This window comes from Symphalangus syndactylus, chromosome 18 (assembly GCF_028878055.3).
Source record: "Symphalangus syndactylus isolate Jambi chromosome 18, NHGRI_mSymSyn1-v2.1_pri, whole genome shotgun sequence".
Taxonomy (NCBI): Eukaryota; Metazoa; Chordata; class Mammalia; order Primates; family Hylobatidae; genus Symphalangus; species Symphalangus syndactylus.
Genome location: NC_072440.2, coordinates 81,180,140 through 81,197,904, shown reverse-complemented (window position 1 = coordinate 81,197,904; position 17,765 = coordinate 81,180,140). Strand labels below are relative to the sequence as shown.

At 48.2% G+C, this 17,765-nt stretch overlaps 1 protein-coding gene across 5 annotated transcripts in view; it reads right to left on the bottom strand.

The window, feature by feature from the left end:
* Positions 1-17,765, bottom strand: part of GALNT14 (polypeptide N-acetylgalactosaminyltransferase 14) — a 232,784-nt gene that overhangs the window by 24,921 nt on the left and 190,098 nt on the right. For all 5 annotated transcript variants that reach the window (XM_055252509.2, XM_055252515.2, XM_055252511.2 and 2 more), the window contains exons 7-9: positions 11,047-11,134; positions 10,147-10,231; positions 7,492-7,595 (exon numbers count right to left, since the gene is read on the bottom strand). In XM_055252509.2, the coding sequence (XP_055108484.1) occupies positions 7,492-7,595; positions 10,147-10,231; positions 11,047-11,134 (277 nt within the window). The remainder of the gene's footprint in view (positions 1-7,491; positions 7,596-10,146; positions 10,232-11,046; positions 11,135-17,765) is intronic.

The following is a 17,765-nucleotide window of genomic DNA, read 5'->3' as shown; positions in this document are numbered from 1 at the left end:
CTCGGAGCATTTCCTGACACTGCTGTCACCTCTACTCCCAGAGTTCGCTCTATGCTGAGGACTGGCCTCCATCCTACCAGCCCCAACTCTGCCCCAGGCTCCGGCATCAACTTTCCGTGATTGGCTGAGGTATCTATGGAGGTGCACGGGACATTATCACACCCAAGACATCTCCTATGCCCTCAGCATCTTTCCACAGCATGCTGCAGCCCTGCCTCCTCTAAATGTCTAAAGACATTCTTCCTCCTTCTAATTTTCTTACGTCTGTTGCCTTAGTACAAAAATTGAGTATTGCAATTCTGCAAGCATTAGCCATGGGAGGAAAATGACCCCTTCATTTACTTCTGGGCCAGGCAGGCAGTAGCTGATTAGTCCTAATAACCCTGCTCCATTGTTATTAATGTTCTTATTTTGCGATGCAGAAGCAGCTCTGATAGGACAACTGAGAGCGAGGAGCTGGTGGCATTCAAAAGCAGGAAAGCACATCTCTCCAACTCCGAAATTCATGCTCTTCCCCTGACACCACCCTGCCTCCATACTGAACATCTTCCACCAGCCAGTACAGCTGTGGATGCAAAGATACCGACTCAAGGCACTCACAAACTAACAAGAGTGACAAATATATAGTTAGCTGTCACATTCCTACCCTATCAACTCACTCATCCAGTCCTGAAGGATGTCCATCTCAGGTCTCCTTCAGGCTGGCTGCTGCCACCCAGAGGAACCCGCAGCCGAGATGAGTTAAGAGTGTCTCTACTCTGGAGTTCAGATGGTTATGTCTGGAATTATTGGAGGCACATGTCTTGACATGGATCGCTGTGCTGCTGCCAGAGTCAAGAGGCAGTCTGAGGGATGCAGCTTGGAGTTTTCAGATTAGTGTGATGATTTATAGGGATGACAGTATGGGTTATTTAAAATCTGGGGTATACAGGTGCTCTATCCTTATCTACATCACCGACTTCAAGGAAATGATGTGTATCCTCTCAGGATTGCAGGCCAGGCCTGGTGGTTCGTAATATCTGCTGAGACCTTTGGGACAGTCTTGCAGTCCTGAGGTCCTGTGAAGGGGGCTTGCACAAGTGCTATCGGAAGTGCTGTAGATTCATGTGTGAGGCAGCGGACCTTCCAGGTATAGCTTAGGGCCTCTGATCTTTGAGGCTGCAGCACCTGCAGAGTCATCATCTCTGAAGTGAGGGAGGAGGGAACAAAAAAAATTGTGTAGGGAGTTTGCTGGGGGTTCTTGCTGAGTCAGCGCCCACATAATCTCCCTGGTGATGAATGCCGCCTTACGGAGACCCAAATCCACTTTGAATTCTAGGCATGCAGATGTGTAAGCATTCCATCCTCATCGGGGGCACTGTTATAATCTTACTTTCTTTAAGCGTCAGGTAAATATTTGAGAGCAAATTGCCCTCCCACCCTCCCTTCCCCCCCTCTTTCCTTTTGTCTCTCCATCAGCTGATCAGTAGTTCTTACCACCCCTCCCAGGGTCCTAGCCCTTCACCAGAACAACTTCTACCTGGCAAGCCCATGAATGGTGGACAGGAATTCAGGGGAGAAGGGGCAGCTTTCTCTCCAGGAAGCAAACCATGACTATTCATATGCCACTGCTTGGCCATACTGGTCAAGGTTCTAATTTCATTTTATAGCCTGGCTTCTAAACAAAGGCAAAGAGAATTATTACACGTCGGTACCACATTTTAAATGGAGCCTCATATAATGTATGTGTGTGTGTGTGTATTGTGTGTATACAATAGCATTGTCCATTCTACTTTTGGCCAATTTTAAACCTCTGTCTGAGAAACAGACACTCACCTGGCTATTGTCATTCGTAAGTCCACACATATTTATGTACAACGGGGAACCTTGCCTTTCAGTAATTTTTAAGTTCCCAGCATCTACTGGGCTAGAAAGCAAGCTCTGTTATTACTCTTTAATGAATGAATGGACTTGGGTAGAGATAATCTTATTGGCCCACAAAACATCGCCTTGAATCTGTGAGCAAAACTGCATTTCACCCACAGCTGGGACAATCAGGTCTCCATCCACACCTCTTACTCTAGACAAATACTGACCACAGGCATGCCATGATCTGCAATGCCCACACGACTGCAAATGCCAGGTGACACCTTTATCTTTCCATATTCTCTATGCAAACAGAGCAAACTAGTGTCTGATGGGGGACTCAATTACACTTAGGGAAGTTGAGAAGCAGCAGGAAAGGACGGCCTCAAGGGGTCTGTCTTGGGCATGGGGCTTTAGCCAGTAGCCCAGACAAGGAACAGAGTGCTGACTGCATTAGCTTTACTCTCCATCTGGGGGAAAAGCTGACTTTCTATCACACTTGGGTGCTCTTCTCAGATGACGCCATGTCCCTAATCTTGAGCCACCAACCATGGAAACGGTGAGGCTGAAAGAGAAAGTCAAGGAATAAACAACTCCAGCAGGTCACACATAATCCTCGTTTAACAAACCTTGCTCTCTGAAAGAGAAGGCAGCTCACCCTGGTGGAGCACAGACACTTTCATTATCTAATTAATCTTCGCAACAGCCCTGTGACGTGGGACCTACTACCATTTTCCATTGCTGCAATAACAAATCCCCACAAACTTAGTGGGTGGGTTTGGCGGAGCCCTCTGCTTAGGGTCTCAGACTGAAATCAAGGTGTCAACAGGATGGCTTCTTTCTGAAGGCTCTGAAGATGAATCCACTTTCAAGCTCATTCAGGTTGTCTGCAGAACTCAGTTTTCCTTGGGGTTGCAGGACTGAGGTTCCCTTTTCCACCTGGCTGTCAACTTGGGGCCTCTCTCAGCTACTTCCATGTCGCCCCCTCCAGCAGCCGTGGTCAGTACCTCTCGGGCTTCATATCTCTCTGGTTTCATCTGCTACTTCTCTTCTGCCTCCAGCCTGAGAAAGTTCTCTACTTTTAAGGGCTCAAGTGTTTAAATTGGGTGCACTCAGAAAAGCCAGGATAATCTCCTACCTTCAGGTCACTGATTAATGACCCCAAACACATCTGGGAAATCCCTTTGCTATGTAACGTAACATCTTGACAGGTTCCAGGGATTACGGTGTGGACATCTTTGTGGGGGCTGTTCTCCCTACTACAGGGATCAGTATCCACTTTAAAGACTTAGAAACAGGCTCAGTGAGGTGAAGTAACTTTCCCAAGGATGCATAGCGATGATTACAGGATTTAAACTCAGGCCTATGAATGCTTAGTGATGATTATAGGATTTAAACTGAGGCCTACCTGATTCCACAGCCCACATTCTTCCCATAACACATCCACCTACCCTCCCCCTGCCACACACATACTTACACACTCAGGAGAGCTGAGCCTGGCATAGCCTGATGTCCCTGACTACATTCTGGGACAGCAGGTGGTGGTAGTTCCTCTCTGGGCCCCAACTCACCTCTCTCTTCTCAGCAGCCTTTTGTGCCTGCTGTGCTTTGGAAATCCCCCATTCTAAATTCAGGAATCCCATATTCGCCCTTCATATATGTGCCAAGGGCTCCTTTTTGGAAATATGCACCACTTACATACCTACACACACACACACACACCCTTCCTACACACATACACTCCCCTACAAACACACACACACACACACACAGACTTTATACTAGGGCAACAGATTCCTTTTACACACACACACACACACACACACACACACACACGCACTGTCTCTCTATCAGATTCCTTTTATCTATAAAGACCAAAAGCTAAAAGTAGGATGCAGCTCAAAGTAGATACATTACATGTACACTGTGTTATGTAAATTGCAGTTTAAGCATCCAATTTTAATGCAAATCAACTTCTGAAAAAAAAATTTAAAAGCCACATTTCCCTAACATCTGCTCATAGGCTGAAATGCACATGTAATGATCAAAACTATTCAGCTCACCTTAGAAATACTTTGGAAATGGTGGCACTGAGGTCAGGGCATGTGAGTGTATGAGACACAGCTTTCACATGGCCATGGCAGCCAATCCATCAGTGGCTGCTTCTAACCCATGAAAATCAAGATGGGGTAGGGCAGGGTCCATGTCCTGTTGTGTAGGTCACAGACACTCTGGCCACAGCCTGTCCCAATCATCTCATGCATCTTTGTGCTGTGAAATAAAGACAACACAACATATACAAACATGTCTAGAACACACAGAAATTCTATTACTTAGAAAGGAAAGATGTCTCTACCAGCTGCTATTATTCTCGTATTTAAAGGGAAGCCCTTAAACATGTTTCTCTAGGGCTCCATTTAATCCAATGAAACTTATTTTAAATGGAGCCTCATATACATTGCCCTTCCCATCTTGAATCCCATTCCCATTCAGTCCTGGCTTTTTGAACCCATATTTAGTGAGTAGTTTCTACCACTGCTGGCTCAAGAATGAGAAGTCAGATGAATGATTTTGCCTGTAAGGAGCCCCAGGTTTGGTAGAAGGCTGGGCGGCAGGCACAGAAGAAGAAAGAGACAAACACACACAAGGGCTCAGTGCAGTGATGGAGAAGAGAACCTGGTGCTGAAGGGTGCAGAATGAGGGAGAGGGTGGGCCAGAGGTAGGGCAGGGAAAGCTTCCTGGTTCTAGAGGAGGTGGCCCCGGGGCTGAGTCCTGCAGAGGCTCAGCTTCTGCAGCAGAGTAAGTTTGGTGGAAAAGGGAAGCTAGGTCCTAATAGTGGGTTGGACTCACTCTGGGAAGAGTGGGAGGTTCTGTTGGTACCTCTGGACCTAAGGCTGAGGCAGGAGCAGGCTGATGAGGCTGGAGAGGCAGGCAAGGCCATGGGAGGGAGGGATCCAGCTGAGGAGTGTGAGTCTCCCCTTAGGACAAAAGGGAGCCACTGAGAATGCCAGGCCCGGAAGGGGTGGGGAGGTGTGCATTTCAAAACAAGCACTTTGGCAGGGGTGTGAGAGCTCAGATTCGATAGTACAATAGAGATGGAGGACCACTGAGGAGAGTATTGGAGCAGATGGAGAGAAGGTGACGGATGTGAGTGATGCTGTAGGGCAGTTGATCTGCAGGACTTGGTGACTTGGTGGATAGGAGGCCCCTCCTGCCACACTCTGGAGCCAGGACTCCTTTCTTCACCCCTTAGTGCCATCTCCCCTTCACAGCTGGAGCATCACTCATACACCCCATCCAAATCCCTGATCTTCACGGGAACCCTCTTTCAAATTCCCCCTTCATGTACTCAGGTGCCTTGTTATCCCCACCGGCAGATGTGACACTGTCCACGTGATACAGCCACCACTGGAAAAGCACTGCATTTTCTGGCATATAAAATGCCAAAAAAAAAAAAAAAAATCCAGAAATGGCTTTCAAAGTACTGTTAGTTGGCTATAACATAATGGAATGTTGGGGTGGGGTAAAATGAAGTGTTTCCTGTGATAGCTGTTGGCAGTGCTTTTTTTGTGGTTTAAAAATTTTGTGATGGATTGTAAATGTCTCTCCCACACCTCCCAGCACCCTCTCCAACTTCTCTATTCCAATCAGCCCTTGTTGATGCCAAAAGAGTTGGAAGCCAGCTAGATGAGATTGCTACTTGATTTGAGCAGATGTGTGTTAACATTGCTGCAAGGAAAGGTATTGCTACCAATACCAAAATGGACCAGACTGTGCCATCCTTGAAATTCATGCTGCCTGAATCCAAATAGAACTTCCATGTGGAAGAAGAATCATACTTTGTGCAGTTCAAGAGGGCAGTACAAGCCCCGATAGACAGAAGATGGGGTAGCTAGGCTTCGACTTAGAAGAATTCTCTAATAGTTCAACAAAAAATTTATCTACAACAGAATATGCCAAACTGTGAAATAGCGAATGCATCATTATAAGAAGCATTTCAGCAGAGATTGGATGGCTGCTGTCTATAAGAAATGCTGTAGAGAGGATTCATCTGATGGCTGAGAGAAAGGCTGGAACAAATCACTAACTATAAGAAATACCGAGGTTGTCAAGACATAAAAATGGGCTCCACCCCATAAGAGAGAAGTCCCTGCCCCACTGAGAACACCAAAGGTCCACCTGCTCCAAGTTCTCCTGGGCTGGGGGAGGCAGACCCAGCCTCGAACCCCACACCAACGGCCCCCTATCACATTCCAGAAGGCCTTCGTGGGCTAGGTCCCAGGGAAGGGATTCGATTTTGTGTGGGTGTTGGGGTGTTTTTCTGTTTTGTTTGCTGGGCATCCCTTCTGGACCCTGTATGGCAGGAGACTGACTTTTCTGATGCATTTGTCTACACTGCCCAGTTTGGGAGAACAGATGCTGTGGGTCAGGCCAGAAGCCATAAATTTCCAGGAAATAACTCTTAGTGACTGAGGGAGAAAGCCATAAAACACCCTGGAGGCAGAAACAGGAGAAAACAATGGCAGCAGACTATGCACGGATTACTGCTAAATGCTGGGATGTGCCCCATGGATCATTCTCTTGGCCTGTGCCCCTCCTCAGAGAGCCCACGCCAGACATGTGCCACGGTGCCCAGAGAGGGGAGGGTCCTGACACTTTGGGAGGCTCCCTTTTACTCTACTGTGATGTGTTCATTCAACAAATAGTTACAGAGGGCCTCCTACCTGGCAGCCACTATGCTAAGCACTGGAGACAGCCAGGAGCAAAATGGACCCCAACCCCTGCCCTCGTGCAGCTTCTATCCTAGTGATCTCCTAGGTCTCACCTGCTGGAGGGAACTGACATGTATTATACCTGCATGGTGCCAAGATTTTACACACTTACTTCAATGGCTTTTAACAACCCCAAGAAGTAGAGCTAGTATCCTGACATTAACACCTTTAATACACAAAGGAAATGAGGTATTAAGTATCACTAACTAGATGGAATGGGTCTTTCTGACTGCGCAGTTTCTCCTGTGGCTGCAAGCCTCAGCTCTAAACCACCACGACCAGATCCAACCATCTGTTTGTACAGTTTTGGGTCCTATAACCCAGCCCCATTCCCTCACTCCTTCCTCTCCCACTATAAGATAAGGGCAAAATATCCCCAGACCCTCCTCATTACCCAAAACTGTGTGTTGCAATCAAAGAAGCCAACAGACTTTAATGGATGTTAATGGATGTCACTGTTGTTCCTGTTCCTCATTCTTTTTCTTCAAGCTCCTTCCAACTGCAAATTTTCAAATGCATCACTGCTAGCTCAAGCCTGTATCTGACCCCTCAGACTTGGTGTTCCTCCTTGGTCTTCCTGGCTGTTGCATCTCAGCTTTCCCCTAACAGTCTGTCAGAGCATGTTTCCCTGGTCCTCAACATCCATGCAGCCCCATGGAGAGATTCCTTTGTTATCAACACCCTCCAACAACTATTCCTTTGGCACCCTACCTGCTTTCCCCCAAAAGAGTAACTCACCGTCTCCCAAGACCTCATCCCAAGCACGTGTGACTCTCTGACAGCTTGGTGTTGGATCCAAAACCACAGAGGTCCCCGCCCCAGCCCCCAGGGTGTATAGAACAGCATAGGTCAGGATGCAGAGGCAGGGACTCACCAAAGTTCTCCCCACCCCAGATGTCCATGTCCATATCATATTTCCCCAGGTAATCAAACCAAGCTTTGTCGATCACGAAGAGCCCTCCAGCTATGATAGGAGTCCTGTGCATTTGGAAGAAAAAGAGAGGGAATCAGTTCTAGTGGGGAGATCACTCTCAAATTCTTCGGCCCCTTGAGTCTGGAACACCCATTTCCCATTTGGGGAAAGAAAACCCCACTGGGGGAAGAAAACTCTCATTTTCTTTCCATTTCTGTTCCTCTCGAGAAGGGCCAGTACATTTTCCAGTTACCTAAAATGAGAACAAGCTCCAGGGTTTTTCCTGTGATTGTAAATCTCCTGACCTTGCAGACAGGTAAATTCACTCATTAGCATATCTCCCATGGGGACACAGGGCTCACTCAGGACCCCTGCTATTCTGATGACCCAGGGAGCTTCCCCCAGCCTCTTCCACAGGCTCTGCACAGCAGGGCTCTCTTGGGAGCTCTGTTACTGGGAGAAGGGACAGTGGGCTACCGACCACGCGGAGGAGAAGGGCTGAGGCGGCACTTGGTAGCAGCTCATCTGCTTCCTGAAACTGGGCTCTCTCTCCTCTTTTTTTCCTCTCTATGCCTGTTATGGGTTGAATTCTTTCTTAAAAAGATATGCTGGAGTTCTAACTCCCAGTATCTTAGAATGTGACTGTAATTGGAGACAAAGTCTTTACAGAGGTGATCAAGTTAAAATGAGGTAATGAGCCCAATATGACTGGTGTCCTTATAAAAAGGGGAAATTTGGACGCAGAGACAGACACACAGAAGGAAGAGGATGTGAAGAGATACAGGGAAGACATGGCCATCTACCGGCCAAGGAGAGAGGCCTAGAACAGCCCTCAGAAGGAAGCAACCCTTTGGACACCTTGATCTCAGACCTCTCCTCCAGAACTGCGGGACGATATATTTCTGTTGTTCAAGCAGCCCCGTGTGTGATATGCTGTTACAGCAGCCCTAGCAAACTCACACACCCTCATATTTTTTTCCTTTTCTTCGCCCCAGTCCCCAACCTTCCCTGGAGAGATGCCAGAGAAATGCCTGAAAAGGGGCTACCGAGGAAGGCAGGAGGGCAGCAGATTCCAAGCTAATAATCAGTGGCTGGATAGGTGGGCAAGCCCTCAAAGACCTGGCCCCCGGTCAGTGGATCCAGAGGGTGAAGGGAGTTTTCTTCCATATCCAACAAGTAATTGATGGACAGCTGGTCAGAAGCCCAGGTCTCCTGATGCTGCCACATCCTGCTGTTCCCTGAGAACTGGCTTCATCCTGGGAAACAAGTGCCCTCTGATGAGCAGAGCTACCCCACAAGAAGAGAACCTGTCCTGAGAATGCCACCCCTGGGACAGTGGCAGGAAAACCCCATGGGAGCTGCACAGCATCACCTTGACCCTTTGCTCTTCCCACGCCCACACCATGCACTGCCCCTGGTGAGAAGCTGATGTGAGCTGTGTGATGCTCAGCATAATAAGAAGCTCCTCCTCCCTCTCCCTTTAGAAATGAAGGACTTTGTCCTGGGTACCATCTGGCTCCAATTTTCCTCTTGGTATCTCTCCAAATAGAGAAGCCTGGAGGAGCAAGGAGGGGCCGTCAGGTAGATGAGACCAAGGTCCTACCCCACAGTAGAGTTCTCAGAGTCCCCACCCCCATTTGGAAGGTCACCATTCATATTCCATTCTTAGCTCTTGCTAGTCCCTTTGTCCTCAATTTGACTTAAGCCAGTGCAACAAAACTGATTAAATACTTACTATGTGGCAACACCAGAGACACAGAGATGCCTTTGGCTAGTCCTGGGCATCCCTAATCTGGACTGAGAAATCCAGTGGCCTATGTATCTATCCGTGCACTTCTTATCCTCCTGCTGCCCCACCTGAGGCAGGTTTGTTTTAGCTTAAGTATTCCCAAGAGGCCTGGGACGGGTTTACTGTCCAGTAGGTAGGACACCAAGACCATCACTCTTGAAGCTGAGACCACAGGCTCCCCTGTGTGGTGACCATTATGCTCTACTCTACCCCAAGCCTGCAGTTGGTCCCCAGGCCCCGTGCAAAGCCCTAGCCACAATATGCTATGGGTCACAGTGGGGCCTGGGAGAGAATGTAGGTCAGGACAAAGCCACCCACAGCCTGGCAAAGCTGCCAGAGTTCATGCCACTGTCATGTTCCTGCAGAAAACAGGGCAGCTGTGCTTATGAATACATCACAGTGACCTTCATATTGGTCTCCACTTATAGCAGCGGCTGACTCAACATCCCTGGGCTGAATCCTGATGTCCAAGACCCTGGGACTTTGCTCCTGGCCCTAAAGGTCCATCTTTCCCCTCACTAGAGGCCGAATGGGATCACTCAACCAATGTTGGGCTCCAACATTAGCAGGAGGCACAGGGACATCATGGCATGTGTGAGGGCGGGCAGCACACCTCAGCACAGGCCTCTGCTGGCCCCCATCCCCTCAGCGAGAAGTCCCCAAGAGGATAGAAACCTCCTAAAATAAAGGCAAAAGCGGAGATGGCCTGGCAAAGGGCTCCCTTTGTCTGCTTGATGCTTTGACATCTGATATTGAGCACCTCCCTACACTTGACAGGATCCAGTGGCGACGGTCTGCCCACCCCTGCACGGACCCTTCCCACTTACCGGATGGGCTCCGTGGGGTCCAGGCGCCGAGCCTTCTGCTCTGGGGAGAGCTGCTCCCACTGGAAGTGGAGGCTCCAGTCAAACCCTACAACACAGCACCAACCCACCTGCTTTGGTCTCTCAAAAGCACTTGCTCATTCTGCACCTTCTCTAGAAGGTCATGAATGTACCCAGGTCCTGGAGAGGCAGGTCTCAAAGAGGCCGGTCCCTGGGATTGCAGGTTTCCCTAGGCTGATCAGCAGCATGGCTGCCAAAGCTCTGTTCACAGCTTCCTGTTCTTCCTCTACCCACTACTGCCTCTCTGAGCCTTCTCTGCTGTGTAGGGTTAGAAATAAGGGGCAGAGGATAAAGAGCCTAGGGGTAGGGGCCGAGGGTGACAGGATGGACAGTCATGGAATGTGGGCCTTGGCACTGAGTCTCAGGAAGGTGTGAGCAGGAGGTTTGCGAGACGCTCCTAAACTACCTGAGCCACCTAAAAGTCATTCTTGCAGTGGGGGCAACAGTGGGCCCTATGTGGAGAGCTGGGGTGGGTCTCCCCAAACACGCTCCCTTCCCTAAGGTCCCTACTCCTGTTAACAGAATAATCACGTCTCTAGGAGAGGGTGGTGCCCGCTGCTGGCATCAGAACAATCCTTGCTCCCATCACGTTTTTGGACGTAAGTGGGGTGAGCCCTGTCTTAGAGCTGGAGCTCTGGGTGCTGGGAGCATCCTGCCCACCCCCTAGCGCTTCCATCCATAGTCCTGGTGGTAAGGGCCAAGCTAAGGTAATTATAGTGCAGGTTGCAGGCTGAGCTTTCTCGACAAGCCACTAAGAGCTTTTCCTTCACTCTCCCCACTTAAAAGCAGTGACTGGGAGGAAAAGAAAATCCTTACTGGGGAGGAGGTGTTAGCCCAACTCACCCCCTCTGAGCTCCGAGGCAGACTCGATGTAGGTGAAGGTGTCCAGGTTAATGATATCGATCACAGGGCACACCACCCGCGTGTAGTCCTGTAAGACAACAGACCCGCACTCAGCTTATGGAGAGGAGCCCAGCTGGGAGTCAGGGAGCTTGGGATGGCCTCATGAGGGTAGTGCCAGAGATGAGTTTTGTGGCCTTCATAGAGCCCTTTCATCTCTGGATCTTAATTTTTCCATCTATAAAAGGGGGTACTGGGCAATGGGACCTCTCCAGTTCTGATGCCTAAAATGCTAAGAGGTTTTCCTTGACTGCTGGGACCTCCCTGCCACAGTGGCCATCTAAGAAAGGTGGACATGATGGAGGCTGGCTGGGGAGTACTGCACACCCAGAAAGGGGAAATCGAGAAGAAGGGGCTCCAGAAGGCCTTCACCATGAGTGGGGCTCTAGGAGGCAGAGGACAGAGTCAGCTGGTGATAAGGTTTGGATCTGTGTCCCCAATCAAATCTCATGTCAAACTGCAGTCCCCAGTGTTGGATGTGGGGCCTGGTGGGAGGTGACTGGATCACGAGGGTGGATTTCTGTTTAGCACCATCCCCTTGGTGCTGTTCTGGGGATAGCAAGTGTGTTCTTCTTGTGAGATCTGGTTGTTTAAAAGTGTGTGGCACCTCCCCACTCATTTGCTCTGTTGCTCCTGCTCTGGCCATGTGACCAGCCTGCTCCCCCTTCACCTTCTGCCATGCTTGTAAGTTTCCTGAGGTCTCCTCCGAAGCTGAACAGATGCCAGCATCATGCTTCCTGTACAGCCTGTGGAACCACGAGCCAATTAAACCTCATTTCTTTTATAAATTACCCAGTCTCTCGTATTTCTTTATAGCAATGTGAGAATGGACTGATACAGCTGGGAAGGTGACCCCAAGACTGCAGCCCCAAGAAGCAAAACTGTACACCCATGGTGCTTCATTCTAGGCCTGTGGTTCATGGATAAGTTGATGAATAGCATCTCCCAGAGTCCTAACTTTAATTGTCCCCTGCAGATGAATAGTCACAAATTTGTACCAGGCCCCGACTTTCCTGTTAGCTTCCAGACTCAGATACAATATGCCATTGGCCACCTCCATGTGAATTTCACTCACCCTTCAAAGGTTGGCTTCATTGTCTTCTCCCCAAACATGCTCCCTTCCTTAAGTTCCCTATTTCTGTTAACAGAATCATCACCTGTCTCCCCTCCCCACAGCACTAAATGAAGAAGCTTCACCCAGCCCATCAACCAGACCAAATCCTGCTGGTTCTAACTCCAAAACTGCTCTTTGAGTTCAGCCTGCCTCTCCTCCATCCCCTCTAGCCTGGAGTACTACAGTGGACTCCAAAACCCAACCCCACTCTATCTCCCGCTCTTCTCCTTTTATTCAACATATGGCTGCCAAAGTTGTCTTTCTGATTTGCAAATCTGACTCTGCCACTCAGCTACTAAAAAACTTTAACTGCCTCTAAGATAAAGTACAAACTCCTTAGCATAGCATCCCAAACCATCAAGAACAGGCCTGTCTCTAGCTTTCCAGCCTCATTAGTTGCTACGTCCCTCAGGCCACCCCATCTACAGCATCAAGATCACGCAGGAAACATTTTCAAAATATGCAAGCCTAAGTCACCAGCTTCTTGGAGCCATCGAGCCACTGTATATATATTTTTCAAATTTCTCATTCCTGGGTGAGTAGCCCTGTACCTGATGTGCAGTGAGGAAGACTCCCCACATTGCCCAAAGAGGTGTCAAAGAGCTGTGAACACCGAAACTTTTGGACAGCTAAATGGGAATCAGGCAGCCCATCAAAACCAGCAGGTCCCTGGGAACCAGGCAGGACTGCTTTTCCAATCCTCTGCACCAACCACCCTTTGGCCAGCACAGGCAGGAACCTCTGTTTCTCCTTGAAGCCATTTAATTTCCTGGTTCAAGCTTTCCCCCAAATGAGGTTGTCTTCTTCTTTTAAACTCTAGATTCACTGAGTGCCTCATTTTAAGTTCACAGACTTAATTTGGCCCTCAGCCTCCCACATGTGACTCATTCTGACAGTAACAAGGTGCCTCTGAAAACCAATTGGCCCACATGGAAAGAAATGCTCATTTTCAATGCATTACTTCTACCTCTGGGATGTCACAGATGGTTCATTCACAGCCAGCACTGCACCTGCCCAGCTGCCACAGTTCCTCTGGGGCTCTTGGGCCACTGTCATTGTGTGTCTGTGGATATGTCAACAGGATACATGGATACATATGGATACATACTGCAGGCACACACACCACCATCCACACAAATACCTGGACATGCACACACAAATACACACACAATTGTTCCTTGAATTCTGAAATGACCTCAGAAGTTCAGAGATATCTTCTGTATGTCTGACAAAGTCTTGGTTTTGCCTTTGCTTTGAGCTTTGGGGCCTCTGCAGCTGTACTAGGTCCTTCTGTGACTCTTATGCAATAAAGGATTAACTATGCCCAAAGATACGTTTGGCCCTTGCCCAGCTCCTGGGAGGTAACCTCTAACCCCTTGGAATGTCCTGCCTAGAAGACTGTCTTTGTTTACCTGGGGCTGTAGGCTACACCAGATAACTATGCTAACAATGTGGTTTATGGTGAAGACCTTGGGCTGTGTGGTACCAACTCAACTTGACCTCTGGAAAGGCATGGAGACCATGACGGTAGTTAGCCATGTCTATTTACTGACACCCAATAAAAACCCTGGATATCGAGGCTTGGGGGAGCTTTCCCCTTTGGCAATACTCTGTGATGTTGCCTCACAACCTTGCTAGGAGAAGTAAGTGGTATCTGTACAACCTACTGGGAAAGGACAACTGGAAGCCTGTGCCTGGACTCTTCCTGTGCACCTTTACCCATTGCTGGTTTTAATTTGTATCCTTTCACTGTAGTTAAGCCATAACCATGATTCTAACAGTTTTGCTGAGTCCTCAGTCCTTGTAGCAAGTTATTAAACCTGAGGGTAGTCTTGGGGACCCCCAGACTGCAATCCTGTTTTGCTTTGACTTAAAAAAAATCTTTCCCCAGTATTTAAAACCTGCAATGGAAAATAAAATGCTGGTTTCTTACTTTGGTCACAGACTTCCCCAGAAGCCATGCATGGGCTCTGCCTCCAGGGCTGCAACAGGCTCTGGTGCACTCCGCCTGTAAGCTCTGAGGGGTTCTGTCCTTCTATTGTTCCTGTCATAGCTCAGTTGTGGTATCTGCTTGGCTGAGAGTCTTGGAGGCCAGATAGGTAGTGAGGGATATTTGGGGCTAAGTACGTATAAAGCTATGACCTTGAATGGGCCTGCAAGAGGCTTTATAAGTGAGTCACCAAAGTCAGGCCACGACCTCTCTGAGTGCCCTGGGAGGTCAGTACCTGCTCCGCTTTTGTATTCCTCAGCTCCGGCCCAAAGCCTGGTGGGCAGCAGGTGTTCAATCTGTGCTGGCTAAAAGAGGGCATCTATTAGCTCCCTCTAAGGACATTGTGTCAGTGCTGCTAGCAAGCAGGTGGGTCAGTTACAGCTGAACAAGATGGCTTCTCCTCCTGTAGGCTGGGGGATGGAGGGACTCTCCATTAAAGCACCGAGGCACACTGAGCTCTCTGTGTGCATGCCCCAGCAGGATGTATCTTTAAAGCAAGGTCCATGCTTAGGCTCAAGCAGGCAGCTGGTGGAACCCTTGCAGATCCTGGACCACACTCCTTCCTCTCCCCTCCTCCAAGCAAATCCAAGCCCCTACTCTCCACCCCACTCCTACCCAACCCTCACCAGGAGCAACTACAAGAGGCTGAATGCATCAGCCCATGGCCATCCATCACCCCTGCCATCAGGCCTCTCATTTCTCCACTGAGTCATGTAATTAAAACCACACTGTGAATGGGCAATCAAAAAGTTCCTAGAGACATCCACTCTTGTGATCAACCAGCACTCCTGAGCACCTACTATGGTTTAGGAATCGTGGCAGGTACAAGGATGAGTAAGACCTCACAGTCTAGAGAAGGTGAGGACAGGTGAGTAGATGGTTCTGATGTGGGTATACACACACAGCCTGGGGGCCTCTAAGCTGGCCTGAAGGGAGGGGTGGGGAACACAGGGAGGAGTCCTCAAGGAGGTGACATTATGGGGCAAAGACAAGGACACCTGGGTTGACAGGACACCTGGGTTCCCATTCTGATTCTGCCATCTAGAATATGTGTGACCTTAAGTAAATCAGCCAGCTCTGGGGACTCTGTTTTTTCATCTATAAAAGAAAGACAAATTATTATTTGTAAAACTATCCTGCCTCTCTAACTGGGCTTTTGTGAGGAAAAAAGAGAGAAAGGCATGTGAAAAGGCTTTGAAGAATGTGTAAGCTATGATTTATATAAATTTACCAATGCTTTGCAGAGATTGGAGTTTCTTAAAATCTTTTTTTCCCACTAAAGAACTATGTGGATAAGGAGACTGAAAAAAAAATTGGCTTATGTTTAAAAAAAACCCCAACTTGGTACTTGTTTCAAGTATCATCACGTAATTGAAAGGAAAAGAAGGAAAATTGGGGAGGTTTTCAATGTGGAAAACACCAGCTGAGGACAGCGGATGACAGCTGAAGCCCAGCCTCTTTCTTATCTCTTTCTATTTTTGAAAATCCCAAACTCCAATTACAGCTTAAAATTTCCACTTCCACTCACAGGACCAAATCATGTCCTACTCTGAGACAAGACACATACAAAGACACCAGGAAACACAGGCTGACTCACGCCCTCACTCCCTGTCCCCAAAGGGCTGGCCCAGAGGAAATGTTCCAGGTCATTAAAAGAGTCAGAGTCTTAGCAAAAACCTCTGCAGCCCACAAGGCCACTGCAGACCTGGGAGGGTGAGAGCTGGACCACGGCTCCTGGGTTTGTCTCTCTGCTACTCTCTTTGCTACAAAAGCTTTAGCTCAGGTGGGGGTGAGGAGCCAGGAGCTCAGCTGAGGAGGAGAAGGAGCATCGGCAGCAGGCAGACATTGCTCACATTCGGAAAGGAAGAGATGAAGGCTTTGCCTGATCAGCAGGTAAGGCTGGCCATGGATGTAGAAAGGAGAGCACTTTTCAGAGAGGGTTTCTGAGATGAACTTGGGGCCACTGGGACGGAAAGGGCTTCACAGGTTCATTAACTGCCCCAGGAAAGCAAGGCTCCCTTAACACATTCTGCAGGGACAAAATCAGCCTGGATGTCCCTGCAGGTTAAGCATCAAATTACCATATGAGCCAGCAGCAATTCACATATACACCCTAAATAATTGAAAACAGGGACCCAAACAAAAACTTGTACACAAATATTTATAACCGCGCTATTCACAAAAGTAAAAAGGCAGAAACAACCCAGGTGTTCATCAATGGATGGATGGATAAACAAAATGTGGTATACACATGCTATGGAATATTATTAGCCATGAAAATGAATGCCAATACATGCATTCATACTTGAAACAGTATGCCAATATTCATACAACATGGATAAAGCCCAAAGATACGCCAAGCAAAAGGAACCAGGATCAAAAGGCCACATGTTGTGTGATTCCATTTATACGAAATGTCCACAACTGGCAAATCCATTGAGACAGAGAGCAGATTAGCAGTGGCCAGGGGCAGGGAGAAGAGGAGAATGAGGAGTGAGTGACTGCCAATGGGTATGAGGTTCCCTTTTGGCGGTAATAAAAACTTTTCCTTTGGGGGTGATGAAAACTTTTAAAATTAAGTAGTGGTGAAGATTACACAACCCTGTGAATATACTAAAATCATTCAGTTGCCCACTTTCAAAGGTTAAAATGGTAACTTTCATTATATGTATTTTACAACACAACACACAAAACACGCACACACGTGCACACACACACGTGCACACATACACACATGCACACTCATATGAAATCAGTTTGGGGGCAGTGGCCCTGGGGACTGAGTCCACTGCTGTGGCGGCTGCACCCATAGAGGCCTGGGCACAGCTCTGGGCACAGAGCTCCTGGGTTAGGTCTGAGTCTTTACCATGACCTCACCTAGCAGCCCCCAATATCCAAGGAGACCTGGGGCCCCAGGAACTTCAGTTCCAGGGTGCATGGCCAGCAAACTGAGAAGGTAAAGGGTCTGGTCAGAGGCAGAGGTCCTGAGGGGTGAACAGCCTGAGGAGGGGACAGAAGGGCCAAGTGTGCACTGCACCGTGCCCCGGACCTCAACCCCTCATTTCCTTCTCAGAGATGAACTTCTTGACTGCAAGTGTACACTACAACCCATCTGCCATTCTCTCGGCAAGGAGCAAACTGCCTTAGAAAATTTGCTCAGAAAATGCTTATGTATAACATTAAGGGAAAAAAGCAGAATACAAAAATTATATAAATACGGTATTATAGTAACTATTTAAAAAGACATTTTCTGCAAAGGAAAAAGATACTGAATGGAAAGAAATGTTAACAGTGGATGTCTTTGCATGATAGAATTTTGGTTGATTCATTTTCATTCTACCATTCCATATTTTCCAAAATGTCTGCAATGACCATGGGTTACTGTTGTAATGGAAAATGAGAAGTCGCAGCCTACTCCGTCCTCTGCCAAGGGGTTTTCCACTATACTGCAGTCCCTGAGTTTGAAATCCACTTTAAAAATATGACCTTAGTTTAAGTAAGGAATAACTTGTCTGTTGTGTATAAAATCCTCTGTAAACAGAGACACTATCTCCAACT